General features: G+C 41.1%; 1 protein-coding gene across 1 annotated transcript in view; it reads left to right on the forward strand.

Moving 5' to 3' along the window:
• The first annotated feature begins 6341 nt into the window (after positions 1–6341).
• LOC131466605 (neurocan core protein-like) overlaps positions 6342–21786 on the forward strand; it is a 44812-nt gene continuing 29367 nt past the window's right edge. The window contains exons 1-5 of the mRNA XM_058639978.1: positions 6342–6752; positions 17609–17691; positions 19523–19726; positions 20319–20501; positions 20911–21085. Coding sequence (XP_058495961.1) covers positions 17616–17691; positions 19523–19726; positions 20319–20501; positions 20911–21085 — 638 coding nt within the window. The 5' untranslated portion in view covers positions 6342–6752; positions 17609–17615. The remainder of the gene's footprint in view (positions 6753–17608; positions 17692–19522; positions 19727–20318; positions 20502–20910; positions 21086–21786) is intronic.

The following is a 21786-nucleotide window of genomic DNA, read 5'->3' on the forward strand; positions in this document are numbered from 1 at the left end:
TGTGCAAAATATAGTGTGTTTGCTCAAGCCGCCTGCTCTCAAAGCTGTGTGATTTCCATTTGCTGCTATGAGGACAGTGAATGCCACACATGCTGAATGAAAGCAGGAGGTGGAGACAAACGAAGGCAGACCACAGATGCTGCACAGGAGAGCTCATTAGACACACACACACACACACACACACACACACACACACACACACACACACACACACACACACACACACTCTCACACACACATTCTTGCACAGCACCCATAGTGAGGACACTCATTCCTTAACCCCTTACCCTAACGTTGACCATCACCACTAAATGCTTCATCCTAACTCTTGACCTCTTGACCTAAGCCTCAGTTCTAACCCTTTACCTTCAAAGCCTTAACCTTCAAACCTTCACCTTTATGTTGTGAGGATCAGTCAAAATGTCCTCACAAAGACAGATTTGAATCAAAACGTGTCCTCACAGTCGACTGCAGACACACACACACACACACACACACAGACACCACATCTGCTCGTCTGCACATGACCTGAATTTTAACTGCTAAGGTAGATCACTGCTTAATTGAGCATGTAAAAGGTTTTTCTCTTTCAGTGTGAGTGTGAATACATACATAAATGTGTACTTGTGTACTTGTATTTTGTAACCTCTTAAGAACCTTGTCTATCAGAGCCAGTAAGACATAGATTTAAATTGTGGTTGGGTTAAAGTTAGGGTCCGGCATTAAGTGGTTATTGTTAAGGTTAGGGATAATGCTTTGCCACGAGATGACTGGCTCATAGAAAGTGTGAAGGTAATTCACTGTTAGCATGCAAACATTTGCTAAGTAGAAAGTATAGCTTCTACTGTATGTGTCAGATTCATGCTGGCAGTAAATCTGGGAAATCTTACATTCTATTTCGGGTCTGGATTAAACGAGGGACAGGCACATGACATTTCAGTCACAGAAAAGAGAGAATTGGGCCAAACCTGAACTAACAGGCCTGTGGGTAGAAACCATTGACGTGTTCCATGCAGTTATCACGTCTCCCTGACTTCCTCCATGACTGCTGCTGCCCAGATGGGGTCATGTGGCGTAGAAGCACTTAAACTCAGCAGGGTGGTGAAACCGAGGCTGAACCACTGCTTTATCAGCACTAACACTGGAGTTCATAATAAATGTCCAGCTTAGTTTAGACTTCACTCTAAGAGGAGATATCCTGTTTCCTATCTTTTTTTGTGGCTTGTTTGATCTTTCGCACGCCATAAAATCCAAACCCATTACGAAATGAGTCTGCGAAAAGAGAGGGAGCAAACACAGGGGCCAAAACACTCCACTTTTCTGTATGCAGAGCTTCATTACCCTTTCTTTTTCTAATACTGAGGACACTGTGTGGTACTTGGCAGCCGTGTTAAGGAATGTTACTTCTAAAAATAAACAGAAAGAAAAGTGATTTGTAAATTACTTTGCAAAATCACTCGAATTAAAAAGTATCACAGCATAACCTTTTAAGAAAAGATGATAAAAAATGAAAACCCCTGTGATTGACTGAGCATGTATTTCACTAATGATCGCACAGAAAGTTGAAGACTCCACAGTTAAACTAGTCTTCATAGGTCCAGTCGCCTATGAAGACTATGACCTGGATGACTGAGAACCTTCACAGACAAACTCTACACTTCACAACATCTCCTTCCACCACGTTGCCGTTCTACAAGCTCCCTGCAGTTGTCAAGCTCTTGTTCACCAGACACAACTTGCATTTGACTGTGTTATTCTTGTGCTTTTCACAAACACGTTCAAAATAATGCAAATACTGACTGCTGTCCTCTCTGCCATCCCACTAATGTGAAACGGTGCACATTTGTGGTGGATTTTCTTTTCTTGTGGCAAGTTCGGTTCCCTCGGGAACATTCATCAGTACCAAGTAGAACAAAATCATAAAGGTGGACAGAATCGGGGAACCAATCCTCGCTCATTTACAACAGAAGAACCACGACATAAAAACACACACTCCACTCGAGTACAACCAGTGCAGTCACCTTCTCACATCACAGGCTGGAAAAATAGATCATTTAAAGGAGTCATGTCACACTTTGTGCCAACTTCCATCAAACTCATTAATGGTTGATACATATATATCATACACAGTTACTTTTTTTATTGCTCATATTTAACACTTCTAACAGATGATGCACCATGAAGACTCACTGAAAAAGATGTTTGGTGTGTCATATGTTGGAGAAATCGGATTATACAGTATGTTGAGGTGATGATATGAGGGACGCTGATGTGAATGGCGTTATTTGGATTTAAACAAGAGTATCTAATTGGGTTACTCGTTACATCAGAAAGGTACCTTGTAACATGTTACTCCCAACACAGCTTGAAAGTATTATTTTTGCTTCAGTTTCCGAGTCATTTTTGTGCCATCATCCTCATCCCGCCTAACTTGTGTATTGTGTGTTCTCCATTGTGTGTGGACGGCTTCTCCCTTGTTTGAGAGTGATCGACATTCCTCATGTGTTTGGCAAGGTGCCTGACATTTCTAAAAGTCACAGCTCATATTAAGGCTGAGCTAAACGGCCTTCTCTCGCTCTCGCACTCTGTCTCTCATGCTGTCTGTGTGTGCGTGGGTGAGAGAATTCTGTTGTGCATGTGACGTGTGCGTGTGTTGCGAAAATCCCATTTCTCTTTTTTCCAACAGTAGCAAACCAGCTCAGACATCCACCTTCACTTCCCGCGGTGAAAAACACGTCAATATTTATGATTTATTATATTTTGTCAATACTGTTTTTTTGCTGCAGATGTAGCTGCAAACACCGAGCATTCTCCCTCTGCAACAGCACTTGTGTATGTGCTGATGATCTCTAAATGTTTTCACATGTTCTCATGAGCTCTCCCCGAGCAGCTCCCTCAGGCCTTTGCAGTAAAACTTCTCAGAAGGAAGCTGAGATGCAATAAGAGCCAGATGTATCTCACACTTTTTTTGTGTTGTGTCTCCGCATGCGTCAACAAACGAGTCTGTAAATTTTGCTGGCCTTTGAAATGTGTGTATGTGTATGTATTTTTACTGCTGTCTTTGTGGGGACCCATTAGACCTTAAAAACCCAGACACTGCATCAGGATCCACAGATCGGTGAAAGGAGAATTTTTTCCCAGCCATTTATTAAAGATTAATAAAAAACAACAACAAAAAAAACAAAATGCTATCACAAAGTAAGTTGTGATTCATTTATCAAACACATATCTCATGGAAATGTCTGGTTTGTATTCATTATATTCTACAGAAAGTGCAATAGAAATATTCAAGAACATTATGCACTGATTTGTTGCGCATGTATTGTTTTATATTGTGAATTTGGCCACAATAGTTTGTCATCTTTAAAAAGAGGGTTACAAAGTTTAGGAACAGAGTTAAGATACTTTTTTAATTAACAGTGGTTATAGTAAGGGACTATAAGGAATGCATTATGTGTGCTTGTATTTGTTGTCTCTTTAGGACCTTTTTCTGGCATAAATACTGACCTTGTCAGGACCAGTAGTCCTCGTGGAGACCAAAACCTGGTCCTAATGATGTGGAAACTCATTTCCGAGGAACTGGTTAAGTTTACGGTTAAGACTTGTGGTTGGGTTAAGGTTATAGGGTTAGATAATAACTGGTTATGGTTAAGGTGGAGGATAATGCTGGCTGTCCAAATGAATGGAAGTCAATGCAGTGTCCTAAGAAGAATAGCTGCACAAGCCTGTGTATGTGTGTGTGGCACTGAGTGTAATTTGTCTCATAAAAGTATGACAGAACATGCTACTGTGTTTGGATGCCAGTGAGACTGAGCCACGCGACGAGGTTTGCAACAGGATTAGAGACCAACCGAAATGCAGCTGTGCATGTGTACACACCAAATGCGATTATCTACTAATGTGTCTAAAGTATGTTCTCACAGACATCAAGCTGTGTTGCTTCTTCTGAATTGTTCAATAGGAAATAGAGACGATGCGTGTGTGTGTGTGTGTGTGTGTGTGTGTGTGTGTGTGTTCTGTGCAGTGACTGTAAAACAAAGAAAAATAACTTCACCACACCAGGGAGGTGATTAGATGGCTGAACGAACTAACATTTGCCTTGAAGATGTTCAGCTGGTTCACGCCTCATTGTCACACATATTGTGTCGTGTCAAGTCACTCCGCTCTGCAGATTTATTTGCTGACAAAAAGGAAAAAAAAAGCTTTTGTGTCAAGCGGAGGTGCACTTAGCTCATATTTGCACTCACATTTCTGGCACTGCCGCGGCTTCTTGCTGCGACAGAAAATCAGACAATGCCCATGAATCTCTGTGATATTTATGTCAGAAGACAATAAACTGTAAGTCTACACTGTTCAATAACAGTAATGGACTGAATCAATAGTTGTTATTGGAAACTCTCCTTCCTCGGTGGACTGGGAACTGTTCAGTGGCACAGTGGACAGACGATCTGGCCTCAGCTTCATTTCCACAGGATCAATTTCCAGATGAATTACAACGAGTCTCTCTCTCACTCTCTCTCGGTGCAGTCGACCTTGTTTGTTATCCATTGGGCTCTGAGTCCCTTCGCTGTTCGAGCTGCGAGCAGAAACACACAACAGCACAACGATGTGTCATATTTTGCAGGTGCCTTCACTTTACCCTCTGAAGTTTTTCTGTTCTCTGAGCACATAAAATAATCTCTAATAATAAAGTTTTAATCTCTATACTATGGCGTGTTTCAGAAATAGTGCATGCTGTGTCGGTAAAACCACATTGAACACATGTTAATCTACATTAAATCTCCAAATGTCCAACGTTACCTCACGTGTACAGTAAATATGGATGTGGATGGAAGGACACACCCAACAGGAAATCATCTCACACTTCTTTTTACTCTTTTCAGCAGTTGTTTTGTTTGTTTTGGAACCAAAAACATTACTATTGCAGTTTATAGTTCACCATCACCACTCACATTAGTCTTGTCCCATGTTGTGTTTACAGCTAAAGCAGACTGATAAACCCAACCATTGGCAGACAGATCAAGGTAATGAAGACATTCAGCAGCGAGAGAAAGATATAAAACGTTAATATTAGGTGAAATAAATATTTCACGTCTGTTCGATTTGTTTTTCTTAACAGCGCCATAAAAATGTTTGATGTTGTGTTGTGTTCACAGCTTTGCCAGTGGCCAAAAAAAAGAATACAACTTTAAGTAGGATTAGATCAGAAAAAATCCATCTTACTCCCCTGTTCCTGTTACATACTGTAGTATGTATCACATTGTACCAACCCTTTAGTGAGGCCGTATGATGTTTATGTAAATTATTTAAACCCAAGACTTTCAGAGATTTTCTTGTCTTGTCCAATTCTCTTTACACTTTCCTCTAAATTCAGCCCACTGGAAACTTTGACATCTCTGCAATCATTTCAATACATTTATTCAGGTTTGAACAAAGTTCAACTGTGCAGTGGGAGATTCTATTAAATAACCCAGAGGCAGGTCCGTTAGGTTAAAGCAAAGTTAAAGTGAAGTTTGCAAAAAGCGGAATATCGTGGACGTGGACTAAAGTTTGTTTTGCTCAAGGTGTTCTACCTGCAGAAATAGACTCATCGGATTCATCAATTCAGATTCATCTTCATTGTCATGATGTGTGGCTCTATTAAGATTCTGAAAGTACCTCTTACCTCAAAGGGAGGATGCATAATTCAGCAGACCACAGACCTACAATATGATGAATAACAAAGAGGAGTCAGGTGTTCTTCTTCACTTTATCATGAACCTTCCCGCGGTGAGATCAGCCACTGTGTGGGTCACAAGAGTTCAGGTCTGAGATCTGCCACGAGCAGGAAACACGTCTCCCCCCGCTCTTTATTTATATTCTATTGACCATTTGGCGGCAGCAGCAGCAGCAGCATCAGTTGTGTCTGCTCAGCATCAGTCCAACATGCTGTATATTCCTGCACATACTAAGATGCAGTGTGATGTGTACTGTGTCTGTAAATTGTCATGATGTTTGACTGTGTGTGTGTGTGTGTGTGTGTAGTATAATCTGATGGTCAGACTGTCCTTGGATAATCTGATGTAGATTCTAATTTAATTGATAGACACCCGGATCAACCTTTTGAGGTTTATGCAGGAATCGGATTATGGTCATATGAGGTGCACCCCCATCCCTCCAGCCTCTCTCACGTTTTTTTCTTCACCCCTAACCCTCCCCCCCTCTCATCCACACACCACCACCCTCCTCTTTGAAAGGGGCCGTCTGCCTGTCACCGCTTGCCTCTTTGTTCAAACCGACTGTGCTTCTCTCCCTCAGCGTATAGCTGCTGGCGAAGAGGAGGAGGAGAAGGAGGGGGGAGGGAGGGAGCACCTTGGTGTGTGTGTGTGTGTGTGATTGAGAGAGAGAGAGCGTGTGTGCGCATCTATTGCGATGCCAGTGTGTGAGGAGGATGAACGGCGCAGAGGCTGCTGCTGATGCTCACTGAGGAGAGGATAACGCACCGGGGAAGGGAAGAGTGTGAACTCCAGGACGCGGAGCTCTGGTGCGCACACACAGCCGGGTCTGTGTCTCTTTCTTCCTCCTCTGCAAAGTGCTGTTTCACGCTTGTTCCATCGTGTGCAGTCTCTCTCTCTCTCCCCTCTCTCTCTCTCTCTCTCGCTGCATCCTCTGGGAGCTTTAGACAGAGAGAGCACCTGCACTGAAGCGAAAATCTGCCGCTCACATTCCAGAGGATTGCACCATTAGGAGGGCACCTCGTGCTGTCAGATCAGGTAAAGAGTGGAGGAACAAATGTTTTATTTTCATGCATGCTGTGAAAAACTAAACAAATATCTGGTCAGTGTGTCATATGTCTTCTTGTTGCTGTGTTTTCAGTTTCTTGGTTAAAACGCACTTTTTTGTGAAGCATGGAGAAAAAAAAAAAATCATATCAAAGACATGTCAGAGTTGTTGTCTAATTCTATGCGTAAGTGCAAGTAATAAGTGTTTAGCAATCACTGCATTCCTCACCGCAGCCTCAGCTTCACTCGTTTGGGAAATCTTTAATTATTTACAAGGTCAACGCTTTTAATATTGGTCTATGTTTACGAGCCATGTGGGGAAGTATGTATAAATCATCCCCTCACAAATCACAAAGTAACCTTGTGAGGGTGTCCTTTACATCTTCTTTACGTCACAGGAACTTTGTGATTCACACACTCAAACGCACACATCCCCCATTTACAGCTATATAAACACTATAATAATCAATGTAAAGACAATGACAGGGAGGAGGATGCTGCCTTCTGCTCACTGGTGTAATTGTAGAGATGTGAAGGCTTGAACAGGTGTTTGTCAGATCTATTATGGAAATCATCATCTGGTGACCAAACATGCTTTGAATATCTGCCAACGAAGCCTCATTCAGGAGTGTCACCTGGCCATGACATTAAATTCTGTGCACGACAGCACCTCGTGTCTCTGTGCTTCACTGTACTAACTTTGCTTTAGTCTTGACAGAATAAGTAGAAAATGAGGGTAATTAAAAAGAGTGTTTTCCTGGCACCGAGCAGGTGAAAAGAACTCTGACATGGTTGTGTTGACGACTGCCTGCTCTGTAAACAATCCCTGGCATGTACCGACACACTGAAGGAGGAGAGCAGCTTGGGTCACCTTGACAAACGAGCTGTATTGTCTGAGAATATGAGAACCCCTGTTGCCGAGTGAAGCCCCGTTCTGGTTCTATTCACTGCTCCACTCCAGAGGAGTTCAAGGCTTTGCTTCTTTTCTCTTCTTTGGCCTTGTTAGAGAATCCACCACCAGCTGTGTGTCAGTGCCATAAAGCAGGACAAGGTTAACTAGGCAACGGCACATTACAAACAGCCTGGAGTTGAGGAGCAGAGGGGGTGTGTGTGTGTGTGAGAAAAGGGGAGAAGTTGTGCTTGTGGGGTGAGGAGCGAGGAGGATGGTGAGGAATGAGGCGACGAGGAGCGACTGAAAGTTTACGGCATGCATTTTTCATTCTGTTGAGTGTGTGTGTGTGCATGCGTGTGCACGTCTGAAACAGGCTGTGAGGACACAATTCAAGCCTTTCTTTGTGAAGACATTTTGGCTGGTCCTAACTAAAGGGATGTTTGTGGGTTAAGACTTGGTTTTAGGCTAAGGTGTAGAAGTGGGTATAGGTTAGGGTTGAGTATTTGGTTGTGTGTCTGCTTGTGTGTAAGCAGATGACTGCACTTTCTGAGGCAGAGGAATCGGAGAACGAGTTGTGACGAGCTCTGATTCTAAAACAGTGTAGAGGCTCAGTTCATTTGCACATGTTGCACTCAGTCAGCCTCGGCATTGTTGATCCTGACTGCGCTGACCGCATTTCCAGGAGTCACTCAGTGCAAGATGGGAAATGTGGATGAAAATACTTGTAGAGCTGGAAAGAATATATATATATATATATATATATATATATATATATATATATATATATATATATATATAAAGAACGAGTCACTCAACAGAAATAATTATTATTCAACCCAAATGTCATCTCACTTTGAGAAGCTTTTGTTCTTTCTTTATCACTGGATATCTTTAGAGGTCTGTTTGGAGGAAGCAGCAATTCTAGTTTTCCATTGTTTCTTTTTTTTCATTTTCAAAACTCAGACCAATAAAAGAAGAATATTGATCTGCATATTCACCGAGTATGAAGATGAGCCTATTTACTGATTGACAGTAAGCTAATTAGAAAGTCTTTTGATGATCAATGAATGGTTTGAGTTATTAACAAAACCGGTCTCCGGGTCTCAACTGTGCCTTCTTCTCTCCAGTTCACTCGTATGAATGTGCACTGAGAGCCTTGCTGATGCTGTGTTTTCAGGAGAAGCCAAAGGTATTTATCAGTCATGGCTTTGCTATTGGTCTCTGTGGCATGAAAGTGACCATTCTAATGTGACATTTGGGTCATTATGGAGCATATTCTGGTTCACACAGTGCTAATAGCAAACCAAAGGATACAATATAAATGCAAATCAGCAGCATTCCTCGCTAATAGGGGCCTAGGTATGATCACAATAAGCGAGAGCTTTATGAGAGAGCTTATAGCTTTATATTTTCCCTGAAAATGTGTTGATTTTGTTTGGATCAGGACCTTGTTGTCGTTCAGTGCAGTAAAGAGATTGGACTTCTTTGCTGCAGTCCTTGTTTTAGTTTTTGCTCTAAATGTAATTCATAAACAGCACATTCAAGTGTGCACTAGACTGTAAACCAAAGTGGGAATTTTATGTCCCTTCTGAACGTTGTTGTTTGTTTACAGCCAGAAGGGGAACAAGCTTTATAGGTTTTATAGGTTAACAATGACTTCACAGTGACTGGAGCAAAAACTGTCCGTGGTTTCAGCACTGGACAGCTCTCAAATCTCAGACTCCAATGATCTGACCATTTGTCAAATGGTAAAAGAGCAGTTCATGTTTTCAGCTGAAGGATCTGTTTGTAATGTCAAACGGCATCTCTCGCTCTCTCTCACTCTCTCTGTCCTCGAGTCCCCAGCCACCAAACCCCAAAAGGGATTGTGTAAACCAATCCATCAATCAGCTGCAGTCTTTAGCCTGGGCGGGACTAAAGCAGCCCACCAGGCCAATCATTTCAAGCGTAGATGAGACCATGGCTGAACAGCTCACCCACACAAAGAGAGAAAGGTCCCTCTCTTTGTCTTTGTCCAGTGAAGCTCTTCTCCTTTAAGTGGAGACTGGTGGACGACAAATATTTGTCTTAAGAAGCTCATTAAAGCAACACCAAAGTTATATCAGCTGCTGCTGTGTAGGTTTGAGAGGTTAACATAGATTGGAAATAAAAATGGACCCCACGTGTGAAGCCTCGAGATTCAAGAGACAGTTTTTGAAGCCAAAAATTCATAGACGTCACCTGCAAACAGGCACCAATTGGACGATACTTCCATTCTTTTCTGTCTATTTTCCTCTAAATAGGATCATAATTTACTAGCCATTAACTCCTCAGGAGTTAACTTCATGGTGATTATTCATTTTCTAAGACAGTATAAAAGTATGATCAAAGATGAAATCCCACAGTGTCTATATTTGTGTAAATCCTTATATCCTGTGGATGATAATATGCTGTTGCTCTCTTATCCATCAAAGACAAACAAGAAGAAGAAGAGTGTTTGTAGAGCAGTAGATTCTCTCCACGGAGATGAATGTTCCTCTATTGGCTTTGTTACCAAGAGCCAACCTCCGAACCTTCACCTTTGAACTCTGTGTTCTCTTCGACGCAGCTGGTGTAGTGGTCACTTGAACTGCATGCTGACAGCCCCTCGATACATACGTTTGACCTCTGATCCTAAAATCATTATCCCCATCAATAATGACGTTTACTTAAACAAACACACATTTACATGTATTCATTTGAGTAGTTCCAGTGGAGCAGATTTCTTAAAAGCTGCACTAAAAACAACAATAAAATACTGGTTCATTACATGTAACATAAAAAGGATTTAGTTCTGCACAATAATAGGAAAACATGCAATATGCAATCATGTTTAATAATGCAATAAATAAACTTTGTGCCTTTCTGCTTTGCTAACAATGTTGTTTACATTCCAATAACATGGTTTTTATTGAAAAAATTGATCTTCGAAATCTTTATGTCCCCCGAAACATTTTCTGCCACTCCTCTATTTACCACAGAGGTTTATGAAATGTCAGTGCTGTGTTTGTTGTGCCTCCATGTGGCGAACACGATAAAACCTAATTAAAGTGGGTTTAAAGGAGATTTTCATATTCCTGGGGAAAGAATTCACATCAAATCCCAACTTTTAGATGACACATCACTTTTTCTACTTGGGCTGTGGCGTGTATCATCTGCAGTGTATTTCTGTAAAAGAAAGTAAAACAAACACATGGAATGTTTCTCAAAGTTCTCAGTGAGTAACTTTTAAATGCAAACAAATCTAAGTTACATTCACACCATTGTCAAATAAGTTCACGGAAAGCTGAAAACACCCTATCACTCAATTCTCTCAGTTTATCAGTGCAGCACTGTTTGGTTTTTGTGTCTGTGGTGACTTTCCTGTGCCGCACACAGAGAGATGTGTTTTATGTCACCACTGACAGACTGAAGAGCAAAGCTTAATGCTGGTTTCACACATACGCCCACTGTAGCGCTTGGCGGCAGGCGGACCTGATGCTTGTTGGCTATCAGAGGTTAGCGGAACAATGTCTGTCAGGGCTGAGTAAAAGCCCGTTTATACTCCACTTTCGTCCGTTTTACTGAAATGCAAGTGGATTTTGTGGCGGTGAGTTGTAAGACCGCTAAATGTAAGGCGTCCCATAAATGGGGAATATTAGATGTTGGTGTTGCCAATGAGAGCGATCAATGGCGAGCTGCATTTTCAATATTTCTGCCGTGACTTTTGACAGCTTGCTTTGCCGGATAGCTCCTCGAATAAAACCACAGCCGAGTGCCTGGCACTTTTTCTGTTTTCTGGCTGCAGGGATAAACCAGCGAGCTCTGGCAGCATGTTTTTTTATTGTTTTCCTGACTGATTAAACTATTGACTCTATACTGCCCCCATGATTTCAGGTGGTATTGGTCCTATTCATCTGTCATCGTAAGGTCCCCTGCTTGGCGCACAGAGACGGACAAAATAAATGCAGAGTATGGATGAAAGGCTTCGTCCGTCTCCGTAGCCCTGTGTTGTTTAAGCGGAACTTATTTTGCTCGTGCCTGTGTTGGTATATTTGCGTCCATGTTCTGATTGGCTGACAGCTACACCAATAAATCACACTGCAAGACGCCAGCGAGCATTTGGAATATGGACCTAGAGTGACGCAGCAGTGTTTTGGCGACAGAAGTAACAAATCAATTAATCAATCTTTTATGATGCCTCTCCCTCTATGAGAGTTGATTGATTCCACTGTGGTTGTTGCCTGGTTTCCATGTTTCAGTACTCTCTCATATGTTGTTGATTTCTTTGTCCGACTTATAGTCCTCATACTCAATAAAAATACAAACAAGTCAGTGCCATAAAGAGGCTGAGGATGAAGAGGTGGAGAGATAGAATGAGCAAATGGGAGATAATCTGATGAGTGCAGCTCCTCAGCACGAGGGTTAGACCCAGGCGGATGTCGTAAGAGCTGTCAGTTTCTCTCAGGTGTGAACAAATTATTGCAATATACGGATGTTTAATACATGGCATGACATGTAAACATCAGTATTTCCTCTTGGACACCCGTGTACACTGTACAGTACTGAATAATTCATGAAATGAACAAGAAAACTGTAAAAGCCAACTTTAGAATTTATAAGCTATACTTACAGTTACTCCTCCCTGTATCTGAAGGATCCTCTTCTCTGTGCTTCACTGCACACGCGTCCATCCAAATTTTAACTTGGCCTCGTAGCATGCTATATAACAATCCCTGTGTCTGTGCCCAGTGAGATCAGTGGTTTCTCTGTGAGAATATGGAGTGTGTAATCTTGAATCTTTGGGACCAGCAGCTTTCCAAAGTCCTCTTGCCATCTGAAGCTCAGGCCAGAACTGCATGAGTCGTCAGTTGCCTCGAGTGTGATTAGTCACCACACATAAACACAAAGTCTGTCTCTGTCTTTGTGTGCAGGAAGTGAGTCAATGATTCAGCTCACTTCGCTCTCCCTCGGCAATATGTCTTTTCTCTGCTTTTAATTTCTTAAGCAATTAGTGTCCATGCATGTTGGTTTAATGTCACTTTTATGGCCCCCACGTCTCAAGTGCGACACGATTATTTGTCCTATCTTTACAATTCATGAATGAAAATGGCTTCTGTGTAAGAAATTTCAGCACTGCATCTTTTGCAGATCGACTGGCTGCGGTCTTTTTCCAGCGAACTGCAAATGAAGAAAATGTAGAGCCTCCTACGCAGCTAGTCTGAAGCGATTTCATCATGGAAGTGTTTTGTTGTCACGGCGTTGATAAATTGACCCTCTTTTCTTTCCTCTTACTTCACTCTCCTCCTCGCCACTTTGTCTGTCACTCATGTGGTGACGCTACTCTGCTGTGTTCACTATACACGACTCACTGGAGGTAATAGTTTTATGTAACATGATTAAAGACAAAGGTTAAGAGAGGAACCGTCTCCTGTCAGGTCCAGGTTTGATAGTCAAGATTTATCCTCACGTCTCTTGAGTTACTTCCCATTTTTAGACTTTAATGCTGCTGTTTCTGCGTGTCATCATGCTGTTGCTCTCCTAAAAGGTCACTATTAAAATAATAAGAAATGAGAAATGCATTTCCCTGAGCGCACACGTATTGGGGAAGAACAATGTTCTTAACCAGAAACATTTTTCTTTTTCTTTGAAAACAAAAGTGACAAATAAATCACATCCAAAAAGCCAAGACCAAAACATTGTGAATAACAGATTTTATAATCTGTACATTTGTATGTGCATTTCAAAAAAAGATTAGATATTACTTGTAAATATCTAAGACATTTAGACAATTATGTAACTGCATTTTTTTTGTAACTGGTTTATAGTCTATTACAAAAAGCCTTGTTGAGGACTGACATTTATCTTGGGCTTATCAGAGTTTACATTCACCACTCCATTCTTTTTTTCTGTATCTGAGACACACAATTCCTATATTCATTCATAATTCCTTTATTGGCTAAAAGCAAATTATATTGGCAAACGTAAATCTGACCTCTGGCTGCTTTCTAAATATGTTTATCCACAGTTAGCATCCAAACACAGTTCATTATTTATTCCCTTTTGACAATAAACGTTTAAGTTACATTTGCTGACCCTTTACTAAATTGCTGTCTTTAGCATATAATGCACTGTAGCCATCAAATGCCCATGTAGGGACCACAATGGAAAGGTGTAATGGAAAAATATTTTAGTTGTTAACAAACTTTTTCTTCGTTCATATCAGGTTTACCATTAGTCATCATGCTTTTTTGTATCTTATATTTAATAGAAAGATGCAGGCAGTAGTATTTGTACTTGTGGTGCTCTGTGTGTGTTTTAGTGGGCTGTGTCGGACATCATTATAGCTAACATATTGTCATGGCTTTTCATCAAGGAAATTTTTCCCCATGTGCGGACGTGGAGAATATTTGGGTCAAGACGTCACGCTGATCACGAGGCACACAGATCACAGTTGATTTCCAGCCTTAACAGATTGACAGCTTCGAGCTGAACTGTGATGTAAGCCTGCCAACCTCGTGCATTAGCTCTCTTTGGATCTCTGTCTCTGCGCTCCCTGGCTCTCACAAAGCGCTAAGAATGCGTCCCATTCACGCGGCGTCGCGGAAATGTGTCAGATGGACGTCCACATTGATGTCCACTGAAGCATTTTAGAGACTTCTGGCTCTTTTCTCCTCAAGACACAACTGTGCCTATGGAAGTGAAGCGGGGCGTTGTAGAAGGAGGCGTTTACGACATCTGATGCTTCATCCTTAACAAAAAGTGCTTGTGGTTAGTATGCAGCTGGTGTGACTGCATGGTCAATGCGCTGTATGTTGTAAATTCCCCCGGGTAAAACTTTGAATGGCAAACACAGTTTGCATATTGCAACCATAGAGATGTCCATAAGCAGAACTTTGAATTCTGTTGCTGTGGTAGTAGCTGAGGCCCCTGCCAGGCCCAGGCACTCACACACACAGCACTCTCTAATGCTCGCTGTTCGTAAGACTGGGCAAACTCCTCCATGTCATGACCCTCTCCAGACCTTTAGAAATCTCTTGTCACCCTCCCAGCAAGCTCAACCAATGATGCAAGTCCCTCAACATGCAAAGAGTCCAACGGCTCGACCCCAATCTGTCACAGCCCGTCATGGGGTCCTAACCCACCTTTATGGTGGGATGCCTCAAAGTGTGTGGCACAGTGGGATCTCACCCTCACCACAACACCTCGTACTTTCAGCCGGAGGACCACTTAAAAATCACCCGACCAATTGTTGTTTAAGGTGATACCAAATGCTTTTTGAGGAATTATTATAATTATTATTATTAATTATTCTTTGACTCACACGCTCCACTTTCATATCACTGGACATTTAACTGAGCTTTCACATGGTCAGAGAAGAAAGCCGCCATTATCCTTGTAATTTATAAAGGCTCGAGTTGGTGTTGCATAATCCTCTCTCTGAGCATGCTGTTGGCATGAGTTACTCTTACCTTGGTGAATGCAAAGAGGGCATTTACTTCCTCGAATAGTTTTTTTTTTTTTAAGGGAAATCTATGAAGTTGGACCAATATTTGCTTAATTTGTTTTATTGTCTTTATACAGTCTTCTTGTAAGCCTCTGTTGGTAATTCCCGTAAATTCAGGAAGGTATAAAGAGCCATTTTTGTCTACAAGTATATGAATAATTTAGACCAGAGTTATTACGGTTGCTTTAAAACCCCTTCAAATCAGCATTACTGTAAAGTTTAAAGCTGTGTTTACTTCAAATGGCATATCCCCCTCTTCATCTCCATTTCATACCCGTGCAAGGCAATAAAGCTCCTTCTCCGGCGTCTCTCCGTCGAACTGAGAAGCATCGGGGCCCCAAGCCAAAATGCTCTGGCAAAGTCAGCAGCTCATCTCTAATGTGTGGTAGAATTTCTTCTATGTGGTGCAGCAGGAATGCATCAGAATCATGCTGTTACTGCAGTGTGCTGAAAGTTAATCCAGACTCATAGTTTTCATACAGTTTTACCGTGAGATCTTCGTAACGATGCCTGGTAACCTTGTAGAGCTACGTATGCCATCATTGCTGGATACTAGTGTTTGTATTAGTGACAGTGTTAGCTGTAACTCAGGTGGGAGAGTGGAACGTGGACGAAAAATGTAATTGGAAAAAACGGCTGATAGGGTATCCTCCAATCTCTTATAGGAAATGGGTCCAAAGGTCACTTTGTCACTGTCATGGCTTCTCTCACAAACAGTGACCTGTATTAGCTCCCTGGCTGCAATCTGCTGAAGGAGTAGTTTTGCCTAAGCATCAGTAATCAGTGTCTTAGTCTTAAAGTGTCCTCACCAATTAACTTTTTATTTATTTACTAGGTTATTTAGACCAACAATGAATGGATTTGATACATTACCTGTTGTCTGTGCATGCAACTGATGTTTAAAGTATATGGATAGCAATATTCCAATATTAAAGGTCCTCTAACTTTTATGAGAGTTTATGAGAAACAGTCATTGAATATACTTTTTTGTAGCATTGGAAAAAGCATTTGTTTTTGTAGCATTGGAAAAAGCCTTTTATATGTACTTAGGCATTGTACATTTTGAAGTTGGAGCTTGCTATGCAAATAAAAAAGAACATGCCACCATAGTTCCCCTGATGGACTCGGGAAAGTTAGGGGTGAACAGAGCAGTCTTCTGTTTGTTACAATCTCACCATTAGATGTCATAAATTCTTGGACCACACTCAGCACCTGTACAAAAAAAAACAAATACTGTGTTATTCAGATTTAAATTGGACCTTTGAAATGCCTGCAAACATGTACTGAATTTCTGGACTACTAAGTCGGACTAACTAACAAATGCCATGATGAGTTGAATTAGTGTTGCATGTTTACCTTCAGTCAGACCACAGTTGGGGGCTCTGTGCATACACCACAGTTCCAACCTCCCCTGACTGTAACCCACACCCCAAGAATAAGAAAAAACATGGTGAAATTCAGGTCGGTCCATTTGTTAGACTGACAGCGACGTGTGCTTGTGTACGGCGTTTTCTAATTACCTTGAATAAGGTCATGTCACAATGAACCATAATCGGGTTGAGACATGTGGTCACATTGTGTGGTCACATTATAGGTCTCATTATGCAGACATAGGCTACATCTTAATTGCATTATCATGCGCTGTTTTTTGTAAAGTTGAGTCACAAATGGACTATGGCCTGTGAACAGGAATATAAATGGAACATTAGCAACTCGGGCTAACCTCGCTTACAGGGACACTTTGGAGGTGTGGCCAAAGGTGAGCTGGAGGACAACTCATTAAGATGAGCGAACATGTGTTTATGACAAAGTTAGAAAAGGGCAGTATCACAGTAAAATTTCATTCCCACCAGGTGACATCTCTGTTTTACAGCTTGTAGCTCACTTTGTTTATATCACAGTTGGGTGGATTGAAATGCTCTAATTGGCTTCAAAGGGGTTTGACAAACCAAACAGCTGTGGAAAAGTTTTTTTTTTTTTCACGCTCACGCAGGAGCAAGCAGCTCTTCATCTGTTCATTCAGGAAAACGGACTGCATTTCTGGAAGGATTTTTCCCAAAGCTCTTCACAGGTTGTCTCTTGTTTACACGCAAACACGGCGAAATTTGTGACATTACATCGTAAAGGCTTCAAGTTAAGGGACATGTGTAAGGATCAATTAGTGTTACTTACTGTTCCTATTTGTCTTCAAGGGGAAAGCATGCATATTAATACTGTCGGTGTGCACAGGATCATCATCATCATCATCATATTAAATGAATGTGGATGAAAAATGTCTTCAAAGTGCTAATATGTTTGCATTTGAAAGATGGAGGCACTGAGAACTTCGCCAAGCCAAACTCAGTTTTGCACTGTTTGCAGTTCATTAAAAAAAGATTAAAAAAATGTTCACAAGGATATAATTAAATAAATGTTTTCTCTCTTTTGTCGTCTCTCTCTCTCTCTCTGCAGGTCCACGATGGGTCTCGCTTTGTGTGAAGCTGGGCGGCAGATCATCTTTTCTCTGATGCCACTGCTGCTTTATTTAGGCTCCGGTAAGTTCTGTCTCCAAGTTCCACTCTTAACCTTTTTCATCTCTAAGTGCTGCAGAAACTACTCAATATATGTACAAAGGGACAACTGTCAAAGAGGGTTCAGTGGAAGAGAATGGAGGTATTGAACAGGAGGAAGAGAAAGAGGACAAATGGGAGGAAGGATGGGAGGCAAGGAGTAAAGGAGGGGGTTGCAGATGGACCAGAAAAGAGAAAAACATTCTTTTCACAGCCATAAATACACAGGACAGGTGTGCACTAATTTGAGGGTTGTACGTGAACGCTGAGGATGTTTGCAGACACCCATGTTGGAATTGAGTTGGAACACTTCCAAACCCATTTGTGCAAGTTTAGTTCACCATCTGTTCCATTACAACTATGCATAAAACTTACAATTATGGAACAAAGACAGACAGAAAAAGAATGTCTGAGCTGTACGTCTCTGGTGGATGGTATTGAGGGTTTGCTGTCCCACATGGAGTCTGACTGCTGCCTAATGTAAAGATTAGCTGCTCTCCTTAATGATGCTTGGACGTCGTGGCGGTAGCTGGTCGGTCCTGGCACTTTCTCCTTTCAAGAATATTAACAACTGTCTCTTGTTTCTAAATAGAAAGCATGACCTGAGCAGTTGTTCATTAATCAGCATTTAATCTTTTTTTTTTTTTTTGCACAATGCTGGATTAAAAAAATGCCTTTAAATAGTTATACCACATGTTTCCCAGGGTTAACAAATAATCCGTCATTGTCATGTTTGTGGGCGACAATTATATGTTTTGGCATGAAATTCAATTACACTCTGAAAACTGCAGATTTATTGATGCAATTATCCTTAATGTAGACAGCTCAGTGGACTGTGGTGAAGAAAGAGCAGAAATAAGAGATGGCATCTGTTAATGACAGCGAGTGTCCTTTCATGTCACTCCCAGCTCTCTGCTCCTCTTTGTACGCTGCTTGTCTTTTGTCCCATCTGTCATCGCCATGCTACAGGACACACTTGTCATCCAGAGTCCCTCAATTTGCACCATTCAGTTGCTCAGAATCTCCTCCCCCCTCCCCGCCTCATTCTTGCTCTCTGTCATGTCGTGGCTCTTGTGCTTTTCCCTGGTATTTGGGATTCTGTGATTACATCTGATTTGCTGCGAAGGCGATGGCTGTGTTTTTCAGCGCGGGGCGATGCTCTCGGGGGCTTAACTTGTGGAAACCTTCCAATATAAATGCAGATTAAAATACCGTTCAGGGATTCAATTCTAGTGTGTGCAATATTCCACATTAATCTTTCTATTTTTTTTCTTTTCTTTTCTTTTCTTTTTTCTCTCTTTTTATTTTTCTTTTACACATTTTGCTCTTATCAGTTTTCTACACATTGGTGTATTTGACTCCCAGTGAACATTTGAATGTAAAGGAGAAAACTAAAGTGTTGCATTGGTTTTCCTCTGCATTTCTGTATGTGGACCCTGTAACACAACATGGGCAAAATTACACAATGATGCTGTGAGGGCCATATGACTTAACTTTACTCAGTAGTCAAAGGTTAATTGAGATTCCCCCCCAAAAAAGCTTTAAAATAAAAACAAATGAAGAACAATGCCTGCCCTTAACGTTAAAATAAGGTCTACGGAACGTGAAACCACAAAAATTGATTTGTTCAACAATTTCGTTGTAGAATATTATGTTGTCTGTTTAGAGGATGGCATTGTCATGGTTACACTGAGCCTGTATATCATGGTCATGAAAACAAAACTTCCAACTTTGTGTACTTACACATAACGAACTAGAGCAGCATTTTAAATGACACATTTCACTCACGTTGTGTTCTCGTGTTGTTACTCTCCAGGCGATGCCTCCTCCATCGTGAACATGCGTAGGATCACCCATCCTGCAGTACAACAAACACTGGCAGGCAAAGCCGTCCTCCCGTGTGTCTTCACCCTGCAGACCGGCCCGTCCAGCGAGCCTCCACACCTGCTGTGGACTCGCACCAGTTTCCCAGCAGGAGGAAACGGTGATGCTCAGGAGCAGATTGTGCTTTCAGCTAAAGGTAAAAACAAAGTCAAAAGAACATGACTGTTTTGTTTTTGTTTTTTTAAAGCTGTGCTAAATATTTTTAGAGTAGCGATGGATCTTGTGGCTAAGTGTAAGTGGGCCTGTCACAGATTATTATGAGCTCAGGGTAATTATAATTAATGAATACTAGAAAGAGAACTGAACAAAATGACAGTAGCAAGCTCCCGGCTTTCAAATGGTAAACATTTTTTTATTGTGGAGTGGAAGAGTTTCAAGTCAAAGCTATAGGTACAGGTCGAATGAATGGTCCTCGCTTCTTTTGTTTTATAGTTTGAACATATTTCAGTTCATTGTTTCAGTGCGTAACAAATGGCCAACATAAAACCGGAGCATTTAGCAGCTAAAGAGCCAGAGACAAAAGCTGAGTCTTAGTGAATCTGAAGATATTCCAAAAAAAACAAAAAAACAATACAATTTGACAACTGAAGCTCTTGCACATGCATTCCAATCTTATTCTTTTATCTTGGGTCCTTTTCAATGTACCGTCTGTCATCATTTAGATAGATATGATCGATGCCTTGTAAACATTTGTCGTGGACAAAAACGTCTCTCTTCCGTTGCCAAAGGTGATGTAATCAAGCTGAATAAGGCTTTCAGTGGCCGTGTCATGCTGCCAGGGTACGCTGCCAGTCCTCTCAATGCTACCATGGAGATCTCCAGTCTCCGTACCAACGACTCGGGCACTTACCACTGTCAGGTTGTCATTGGTAACGACTACGAGAGAGACACTGTGCCCCTGGTGGTCTCTGGTAAGTGCAACTATTTCATTGTGACAAAAGTTTAGTGCCACACCCTGAAGGACAGATTCATGACAGACAGAGCAGTAATAACACAAATGGGTTTAACACTCTTCTTCTAACTTCATTAACCTCTGTGTCATTGCATTGAAAGCTTGTCGCTAATTTAAGATATCAGATATAAAACAGGAATTTGATGATTTGCCATATCAGTATGACAAAGATTGACCCCACATAGCTTTTAATTATCTTGGTTTGTTTTGCTCGTATTCATTTCTTCACTTATTTCTCTCATTGAAACACACAGCAACAACATGCTTATTGTTTACGTCTCACTAATATATTGATTTTAAAACTCAACTGTGTTTTAAACAAGAATGGAAAAAAAAAAGTTCACTCCGAACTTTGTCTGCTCATCCAGGTGTGGTGTTTCACTACCAGGCTCCCAGTGCACGCTACGCCCTCTCATTTGCAGAGGCACAGCGCGCCTGCCAGGAAAACTCTGCGCAGATTGCCACACCAGCCCAACTGTGGGCAGCATACTATGATGGCTTTGCCAGCTGTGCACCCGGATGGTTGGATGATCAGACCGTGCGGTGAGGAATAAATTGCCTCTGCTCGTTCCACCTTTACATAATATGGCTTCTTGCTAGTTGCATAAAGTTTGTACTTTTTGTGTCAATTGTATCTTCACTTTATGACGTAAGTGGCTATGACTTTTCCAAAAGTGATGAAGTAGATCTAACGCCATAAGCTGAATGTGGAAAAGAAAAAAGACCAAACGTTCTTATCGCAACGATTAATTTAATTAATAACAATTAATGAATCGTGAAAATGATCATTAAAAATATTACTCATCATTTGACTAACGAAAGTCGCAAAAGCTGCAGCGTATTCATTCTATATTTGATTATTAATGTATTGCTCTATATTCTGTGTGGAATTAAAAACATCCAGTACAAACAGTTCATATCCTTAGGTTCTCATCTTTGCTGTAAAGTAGTCATTATTTTTAATGGTATCTCACGTGGCAATGCTCCATCTCTTTTTAAAACTATACCACAGTTAAAAAACAAACAAACATATTTCTAAATATGCCAGTTAATCATCTTGTGTGAAAACATTTTCTTTATTTTCAATTACCTGCTGTTAATATTCAGTTCTGGATCATGTTCTGCTCGTTATCCCTGGTGTTTATTTTCTGTTCATTATTTTTTAATCTATTTCAATACCTTGCCTATTATTATTGATTTGAGGTTTTAATAAGAACCAACACGATATTGTTCAGACAATAACA

The sequence above is a fragment of the Solea solea genome, chromosome 1 (genome assembly GCF_958295425.1).
Source record: "Solea solea chromosome 1, fSolSol10.1, whole genome shotgun sequence".
Lineage (NCBI taxonomy): Eukaryota > Metazoa > Chordata > Actinopteri > Pleuronectiformes > Soleidae > Solea > Solea solea.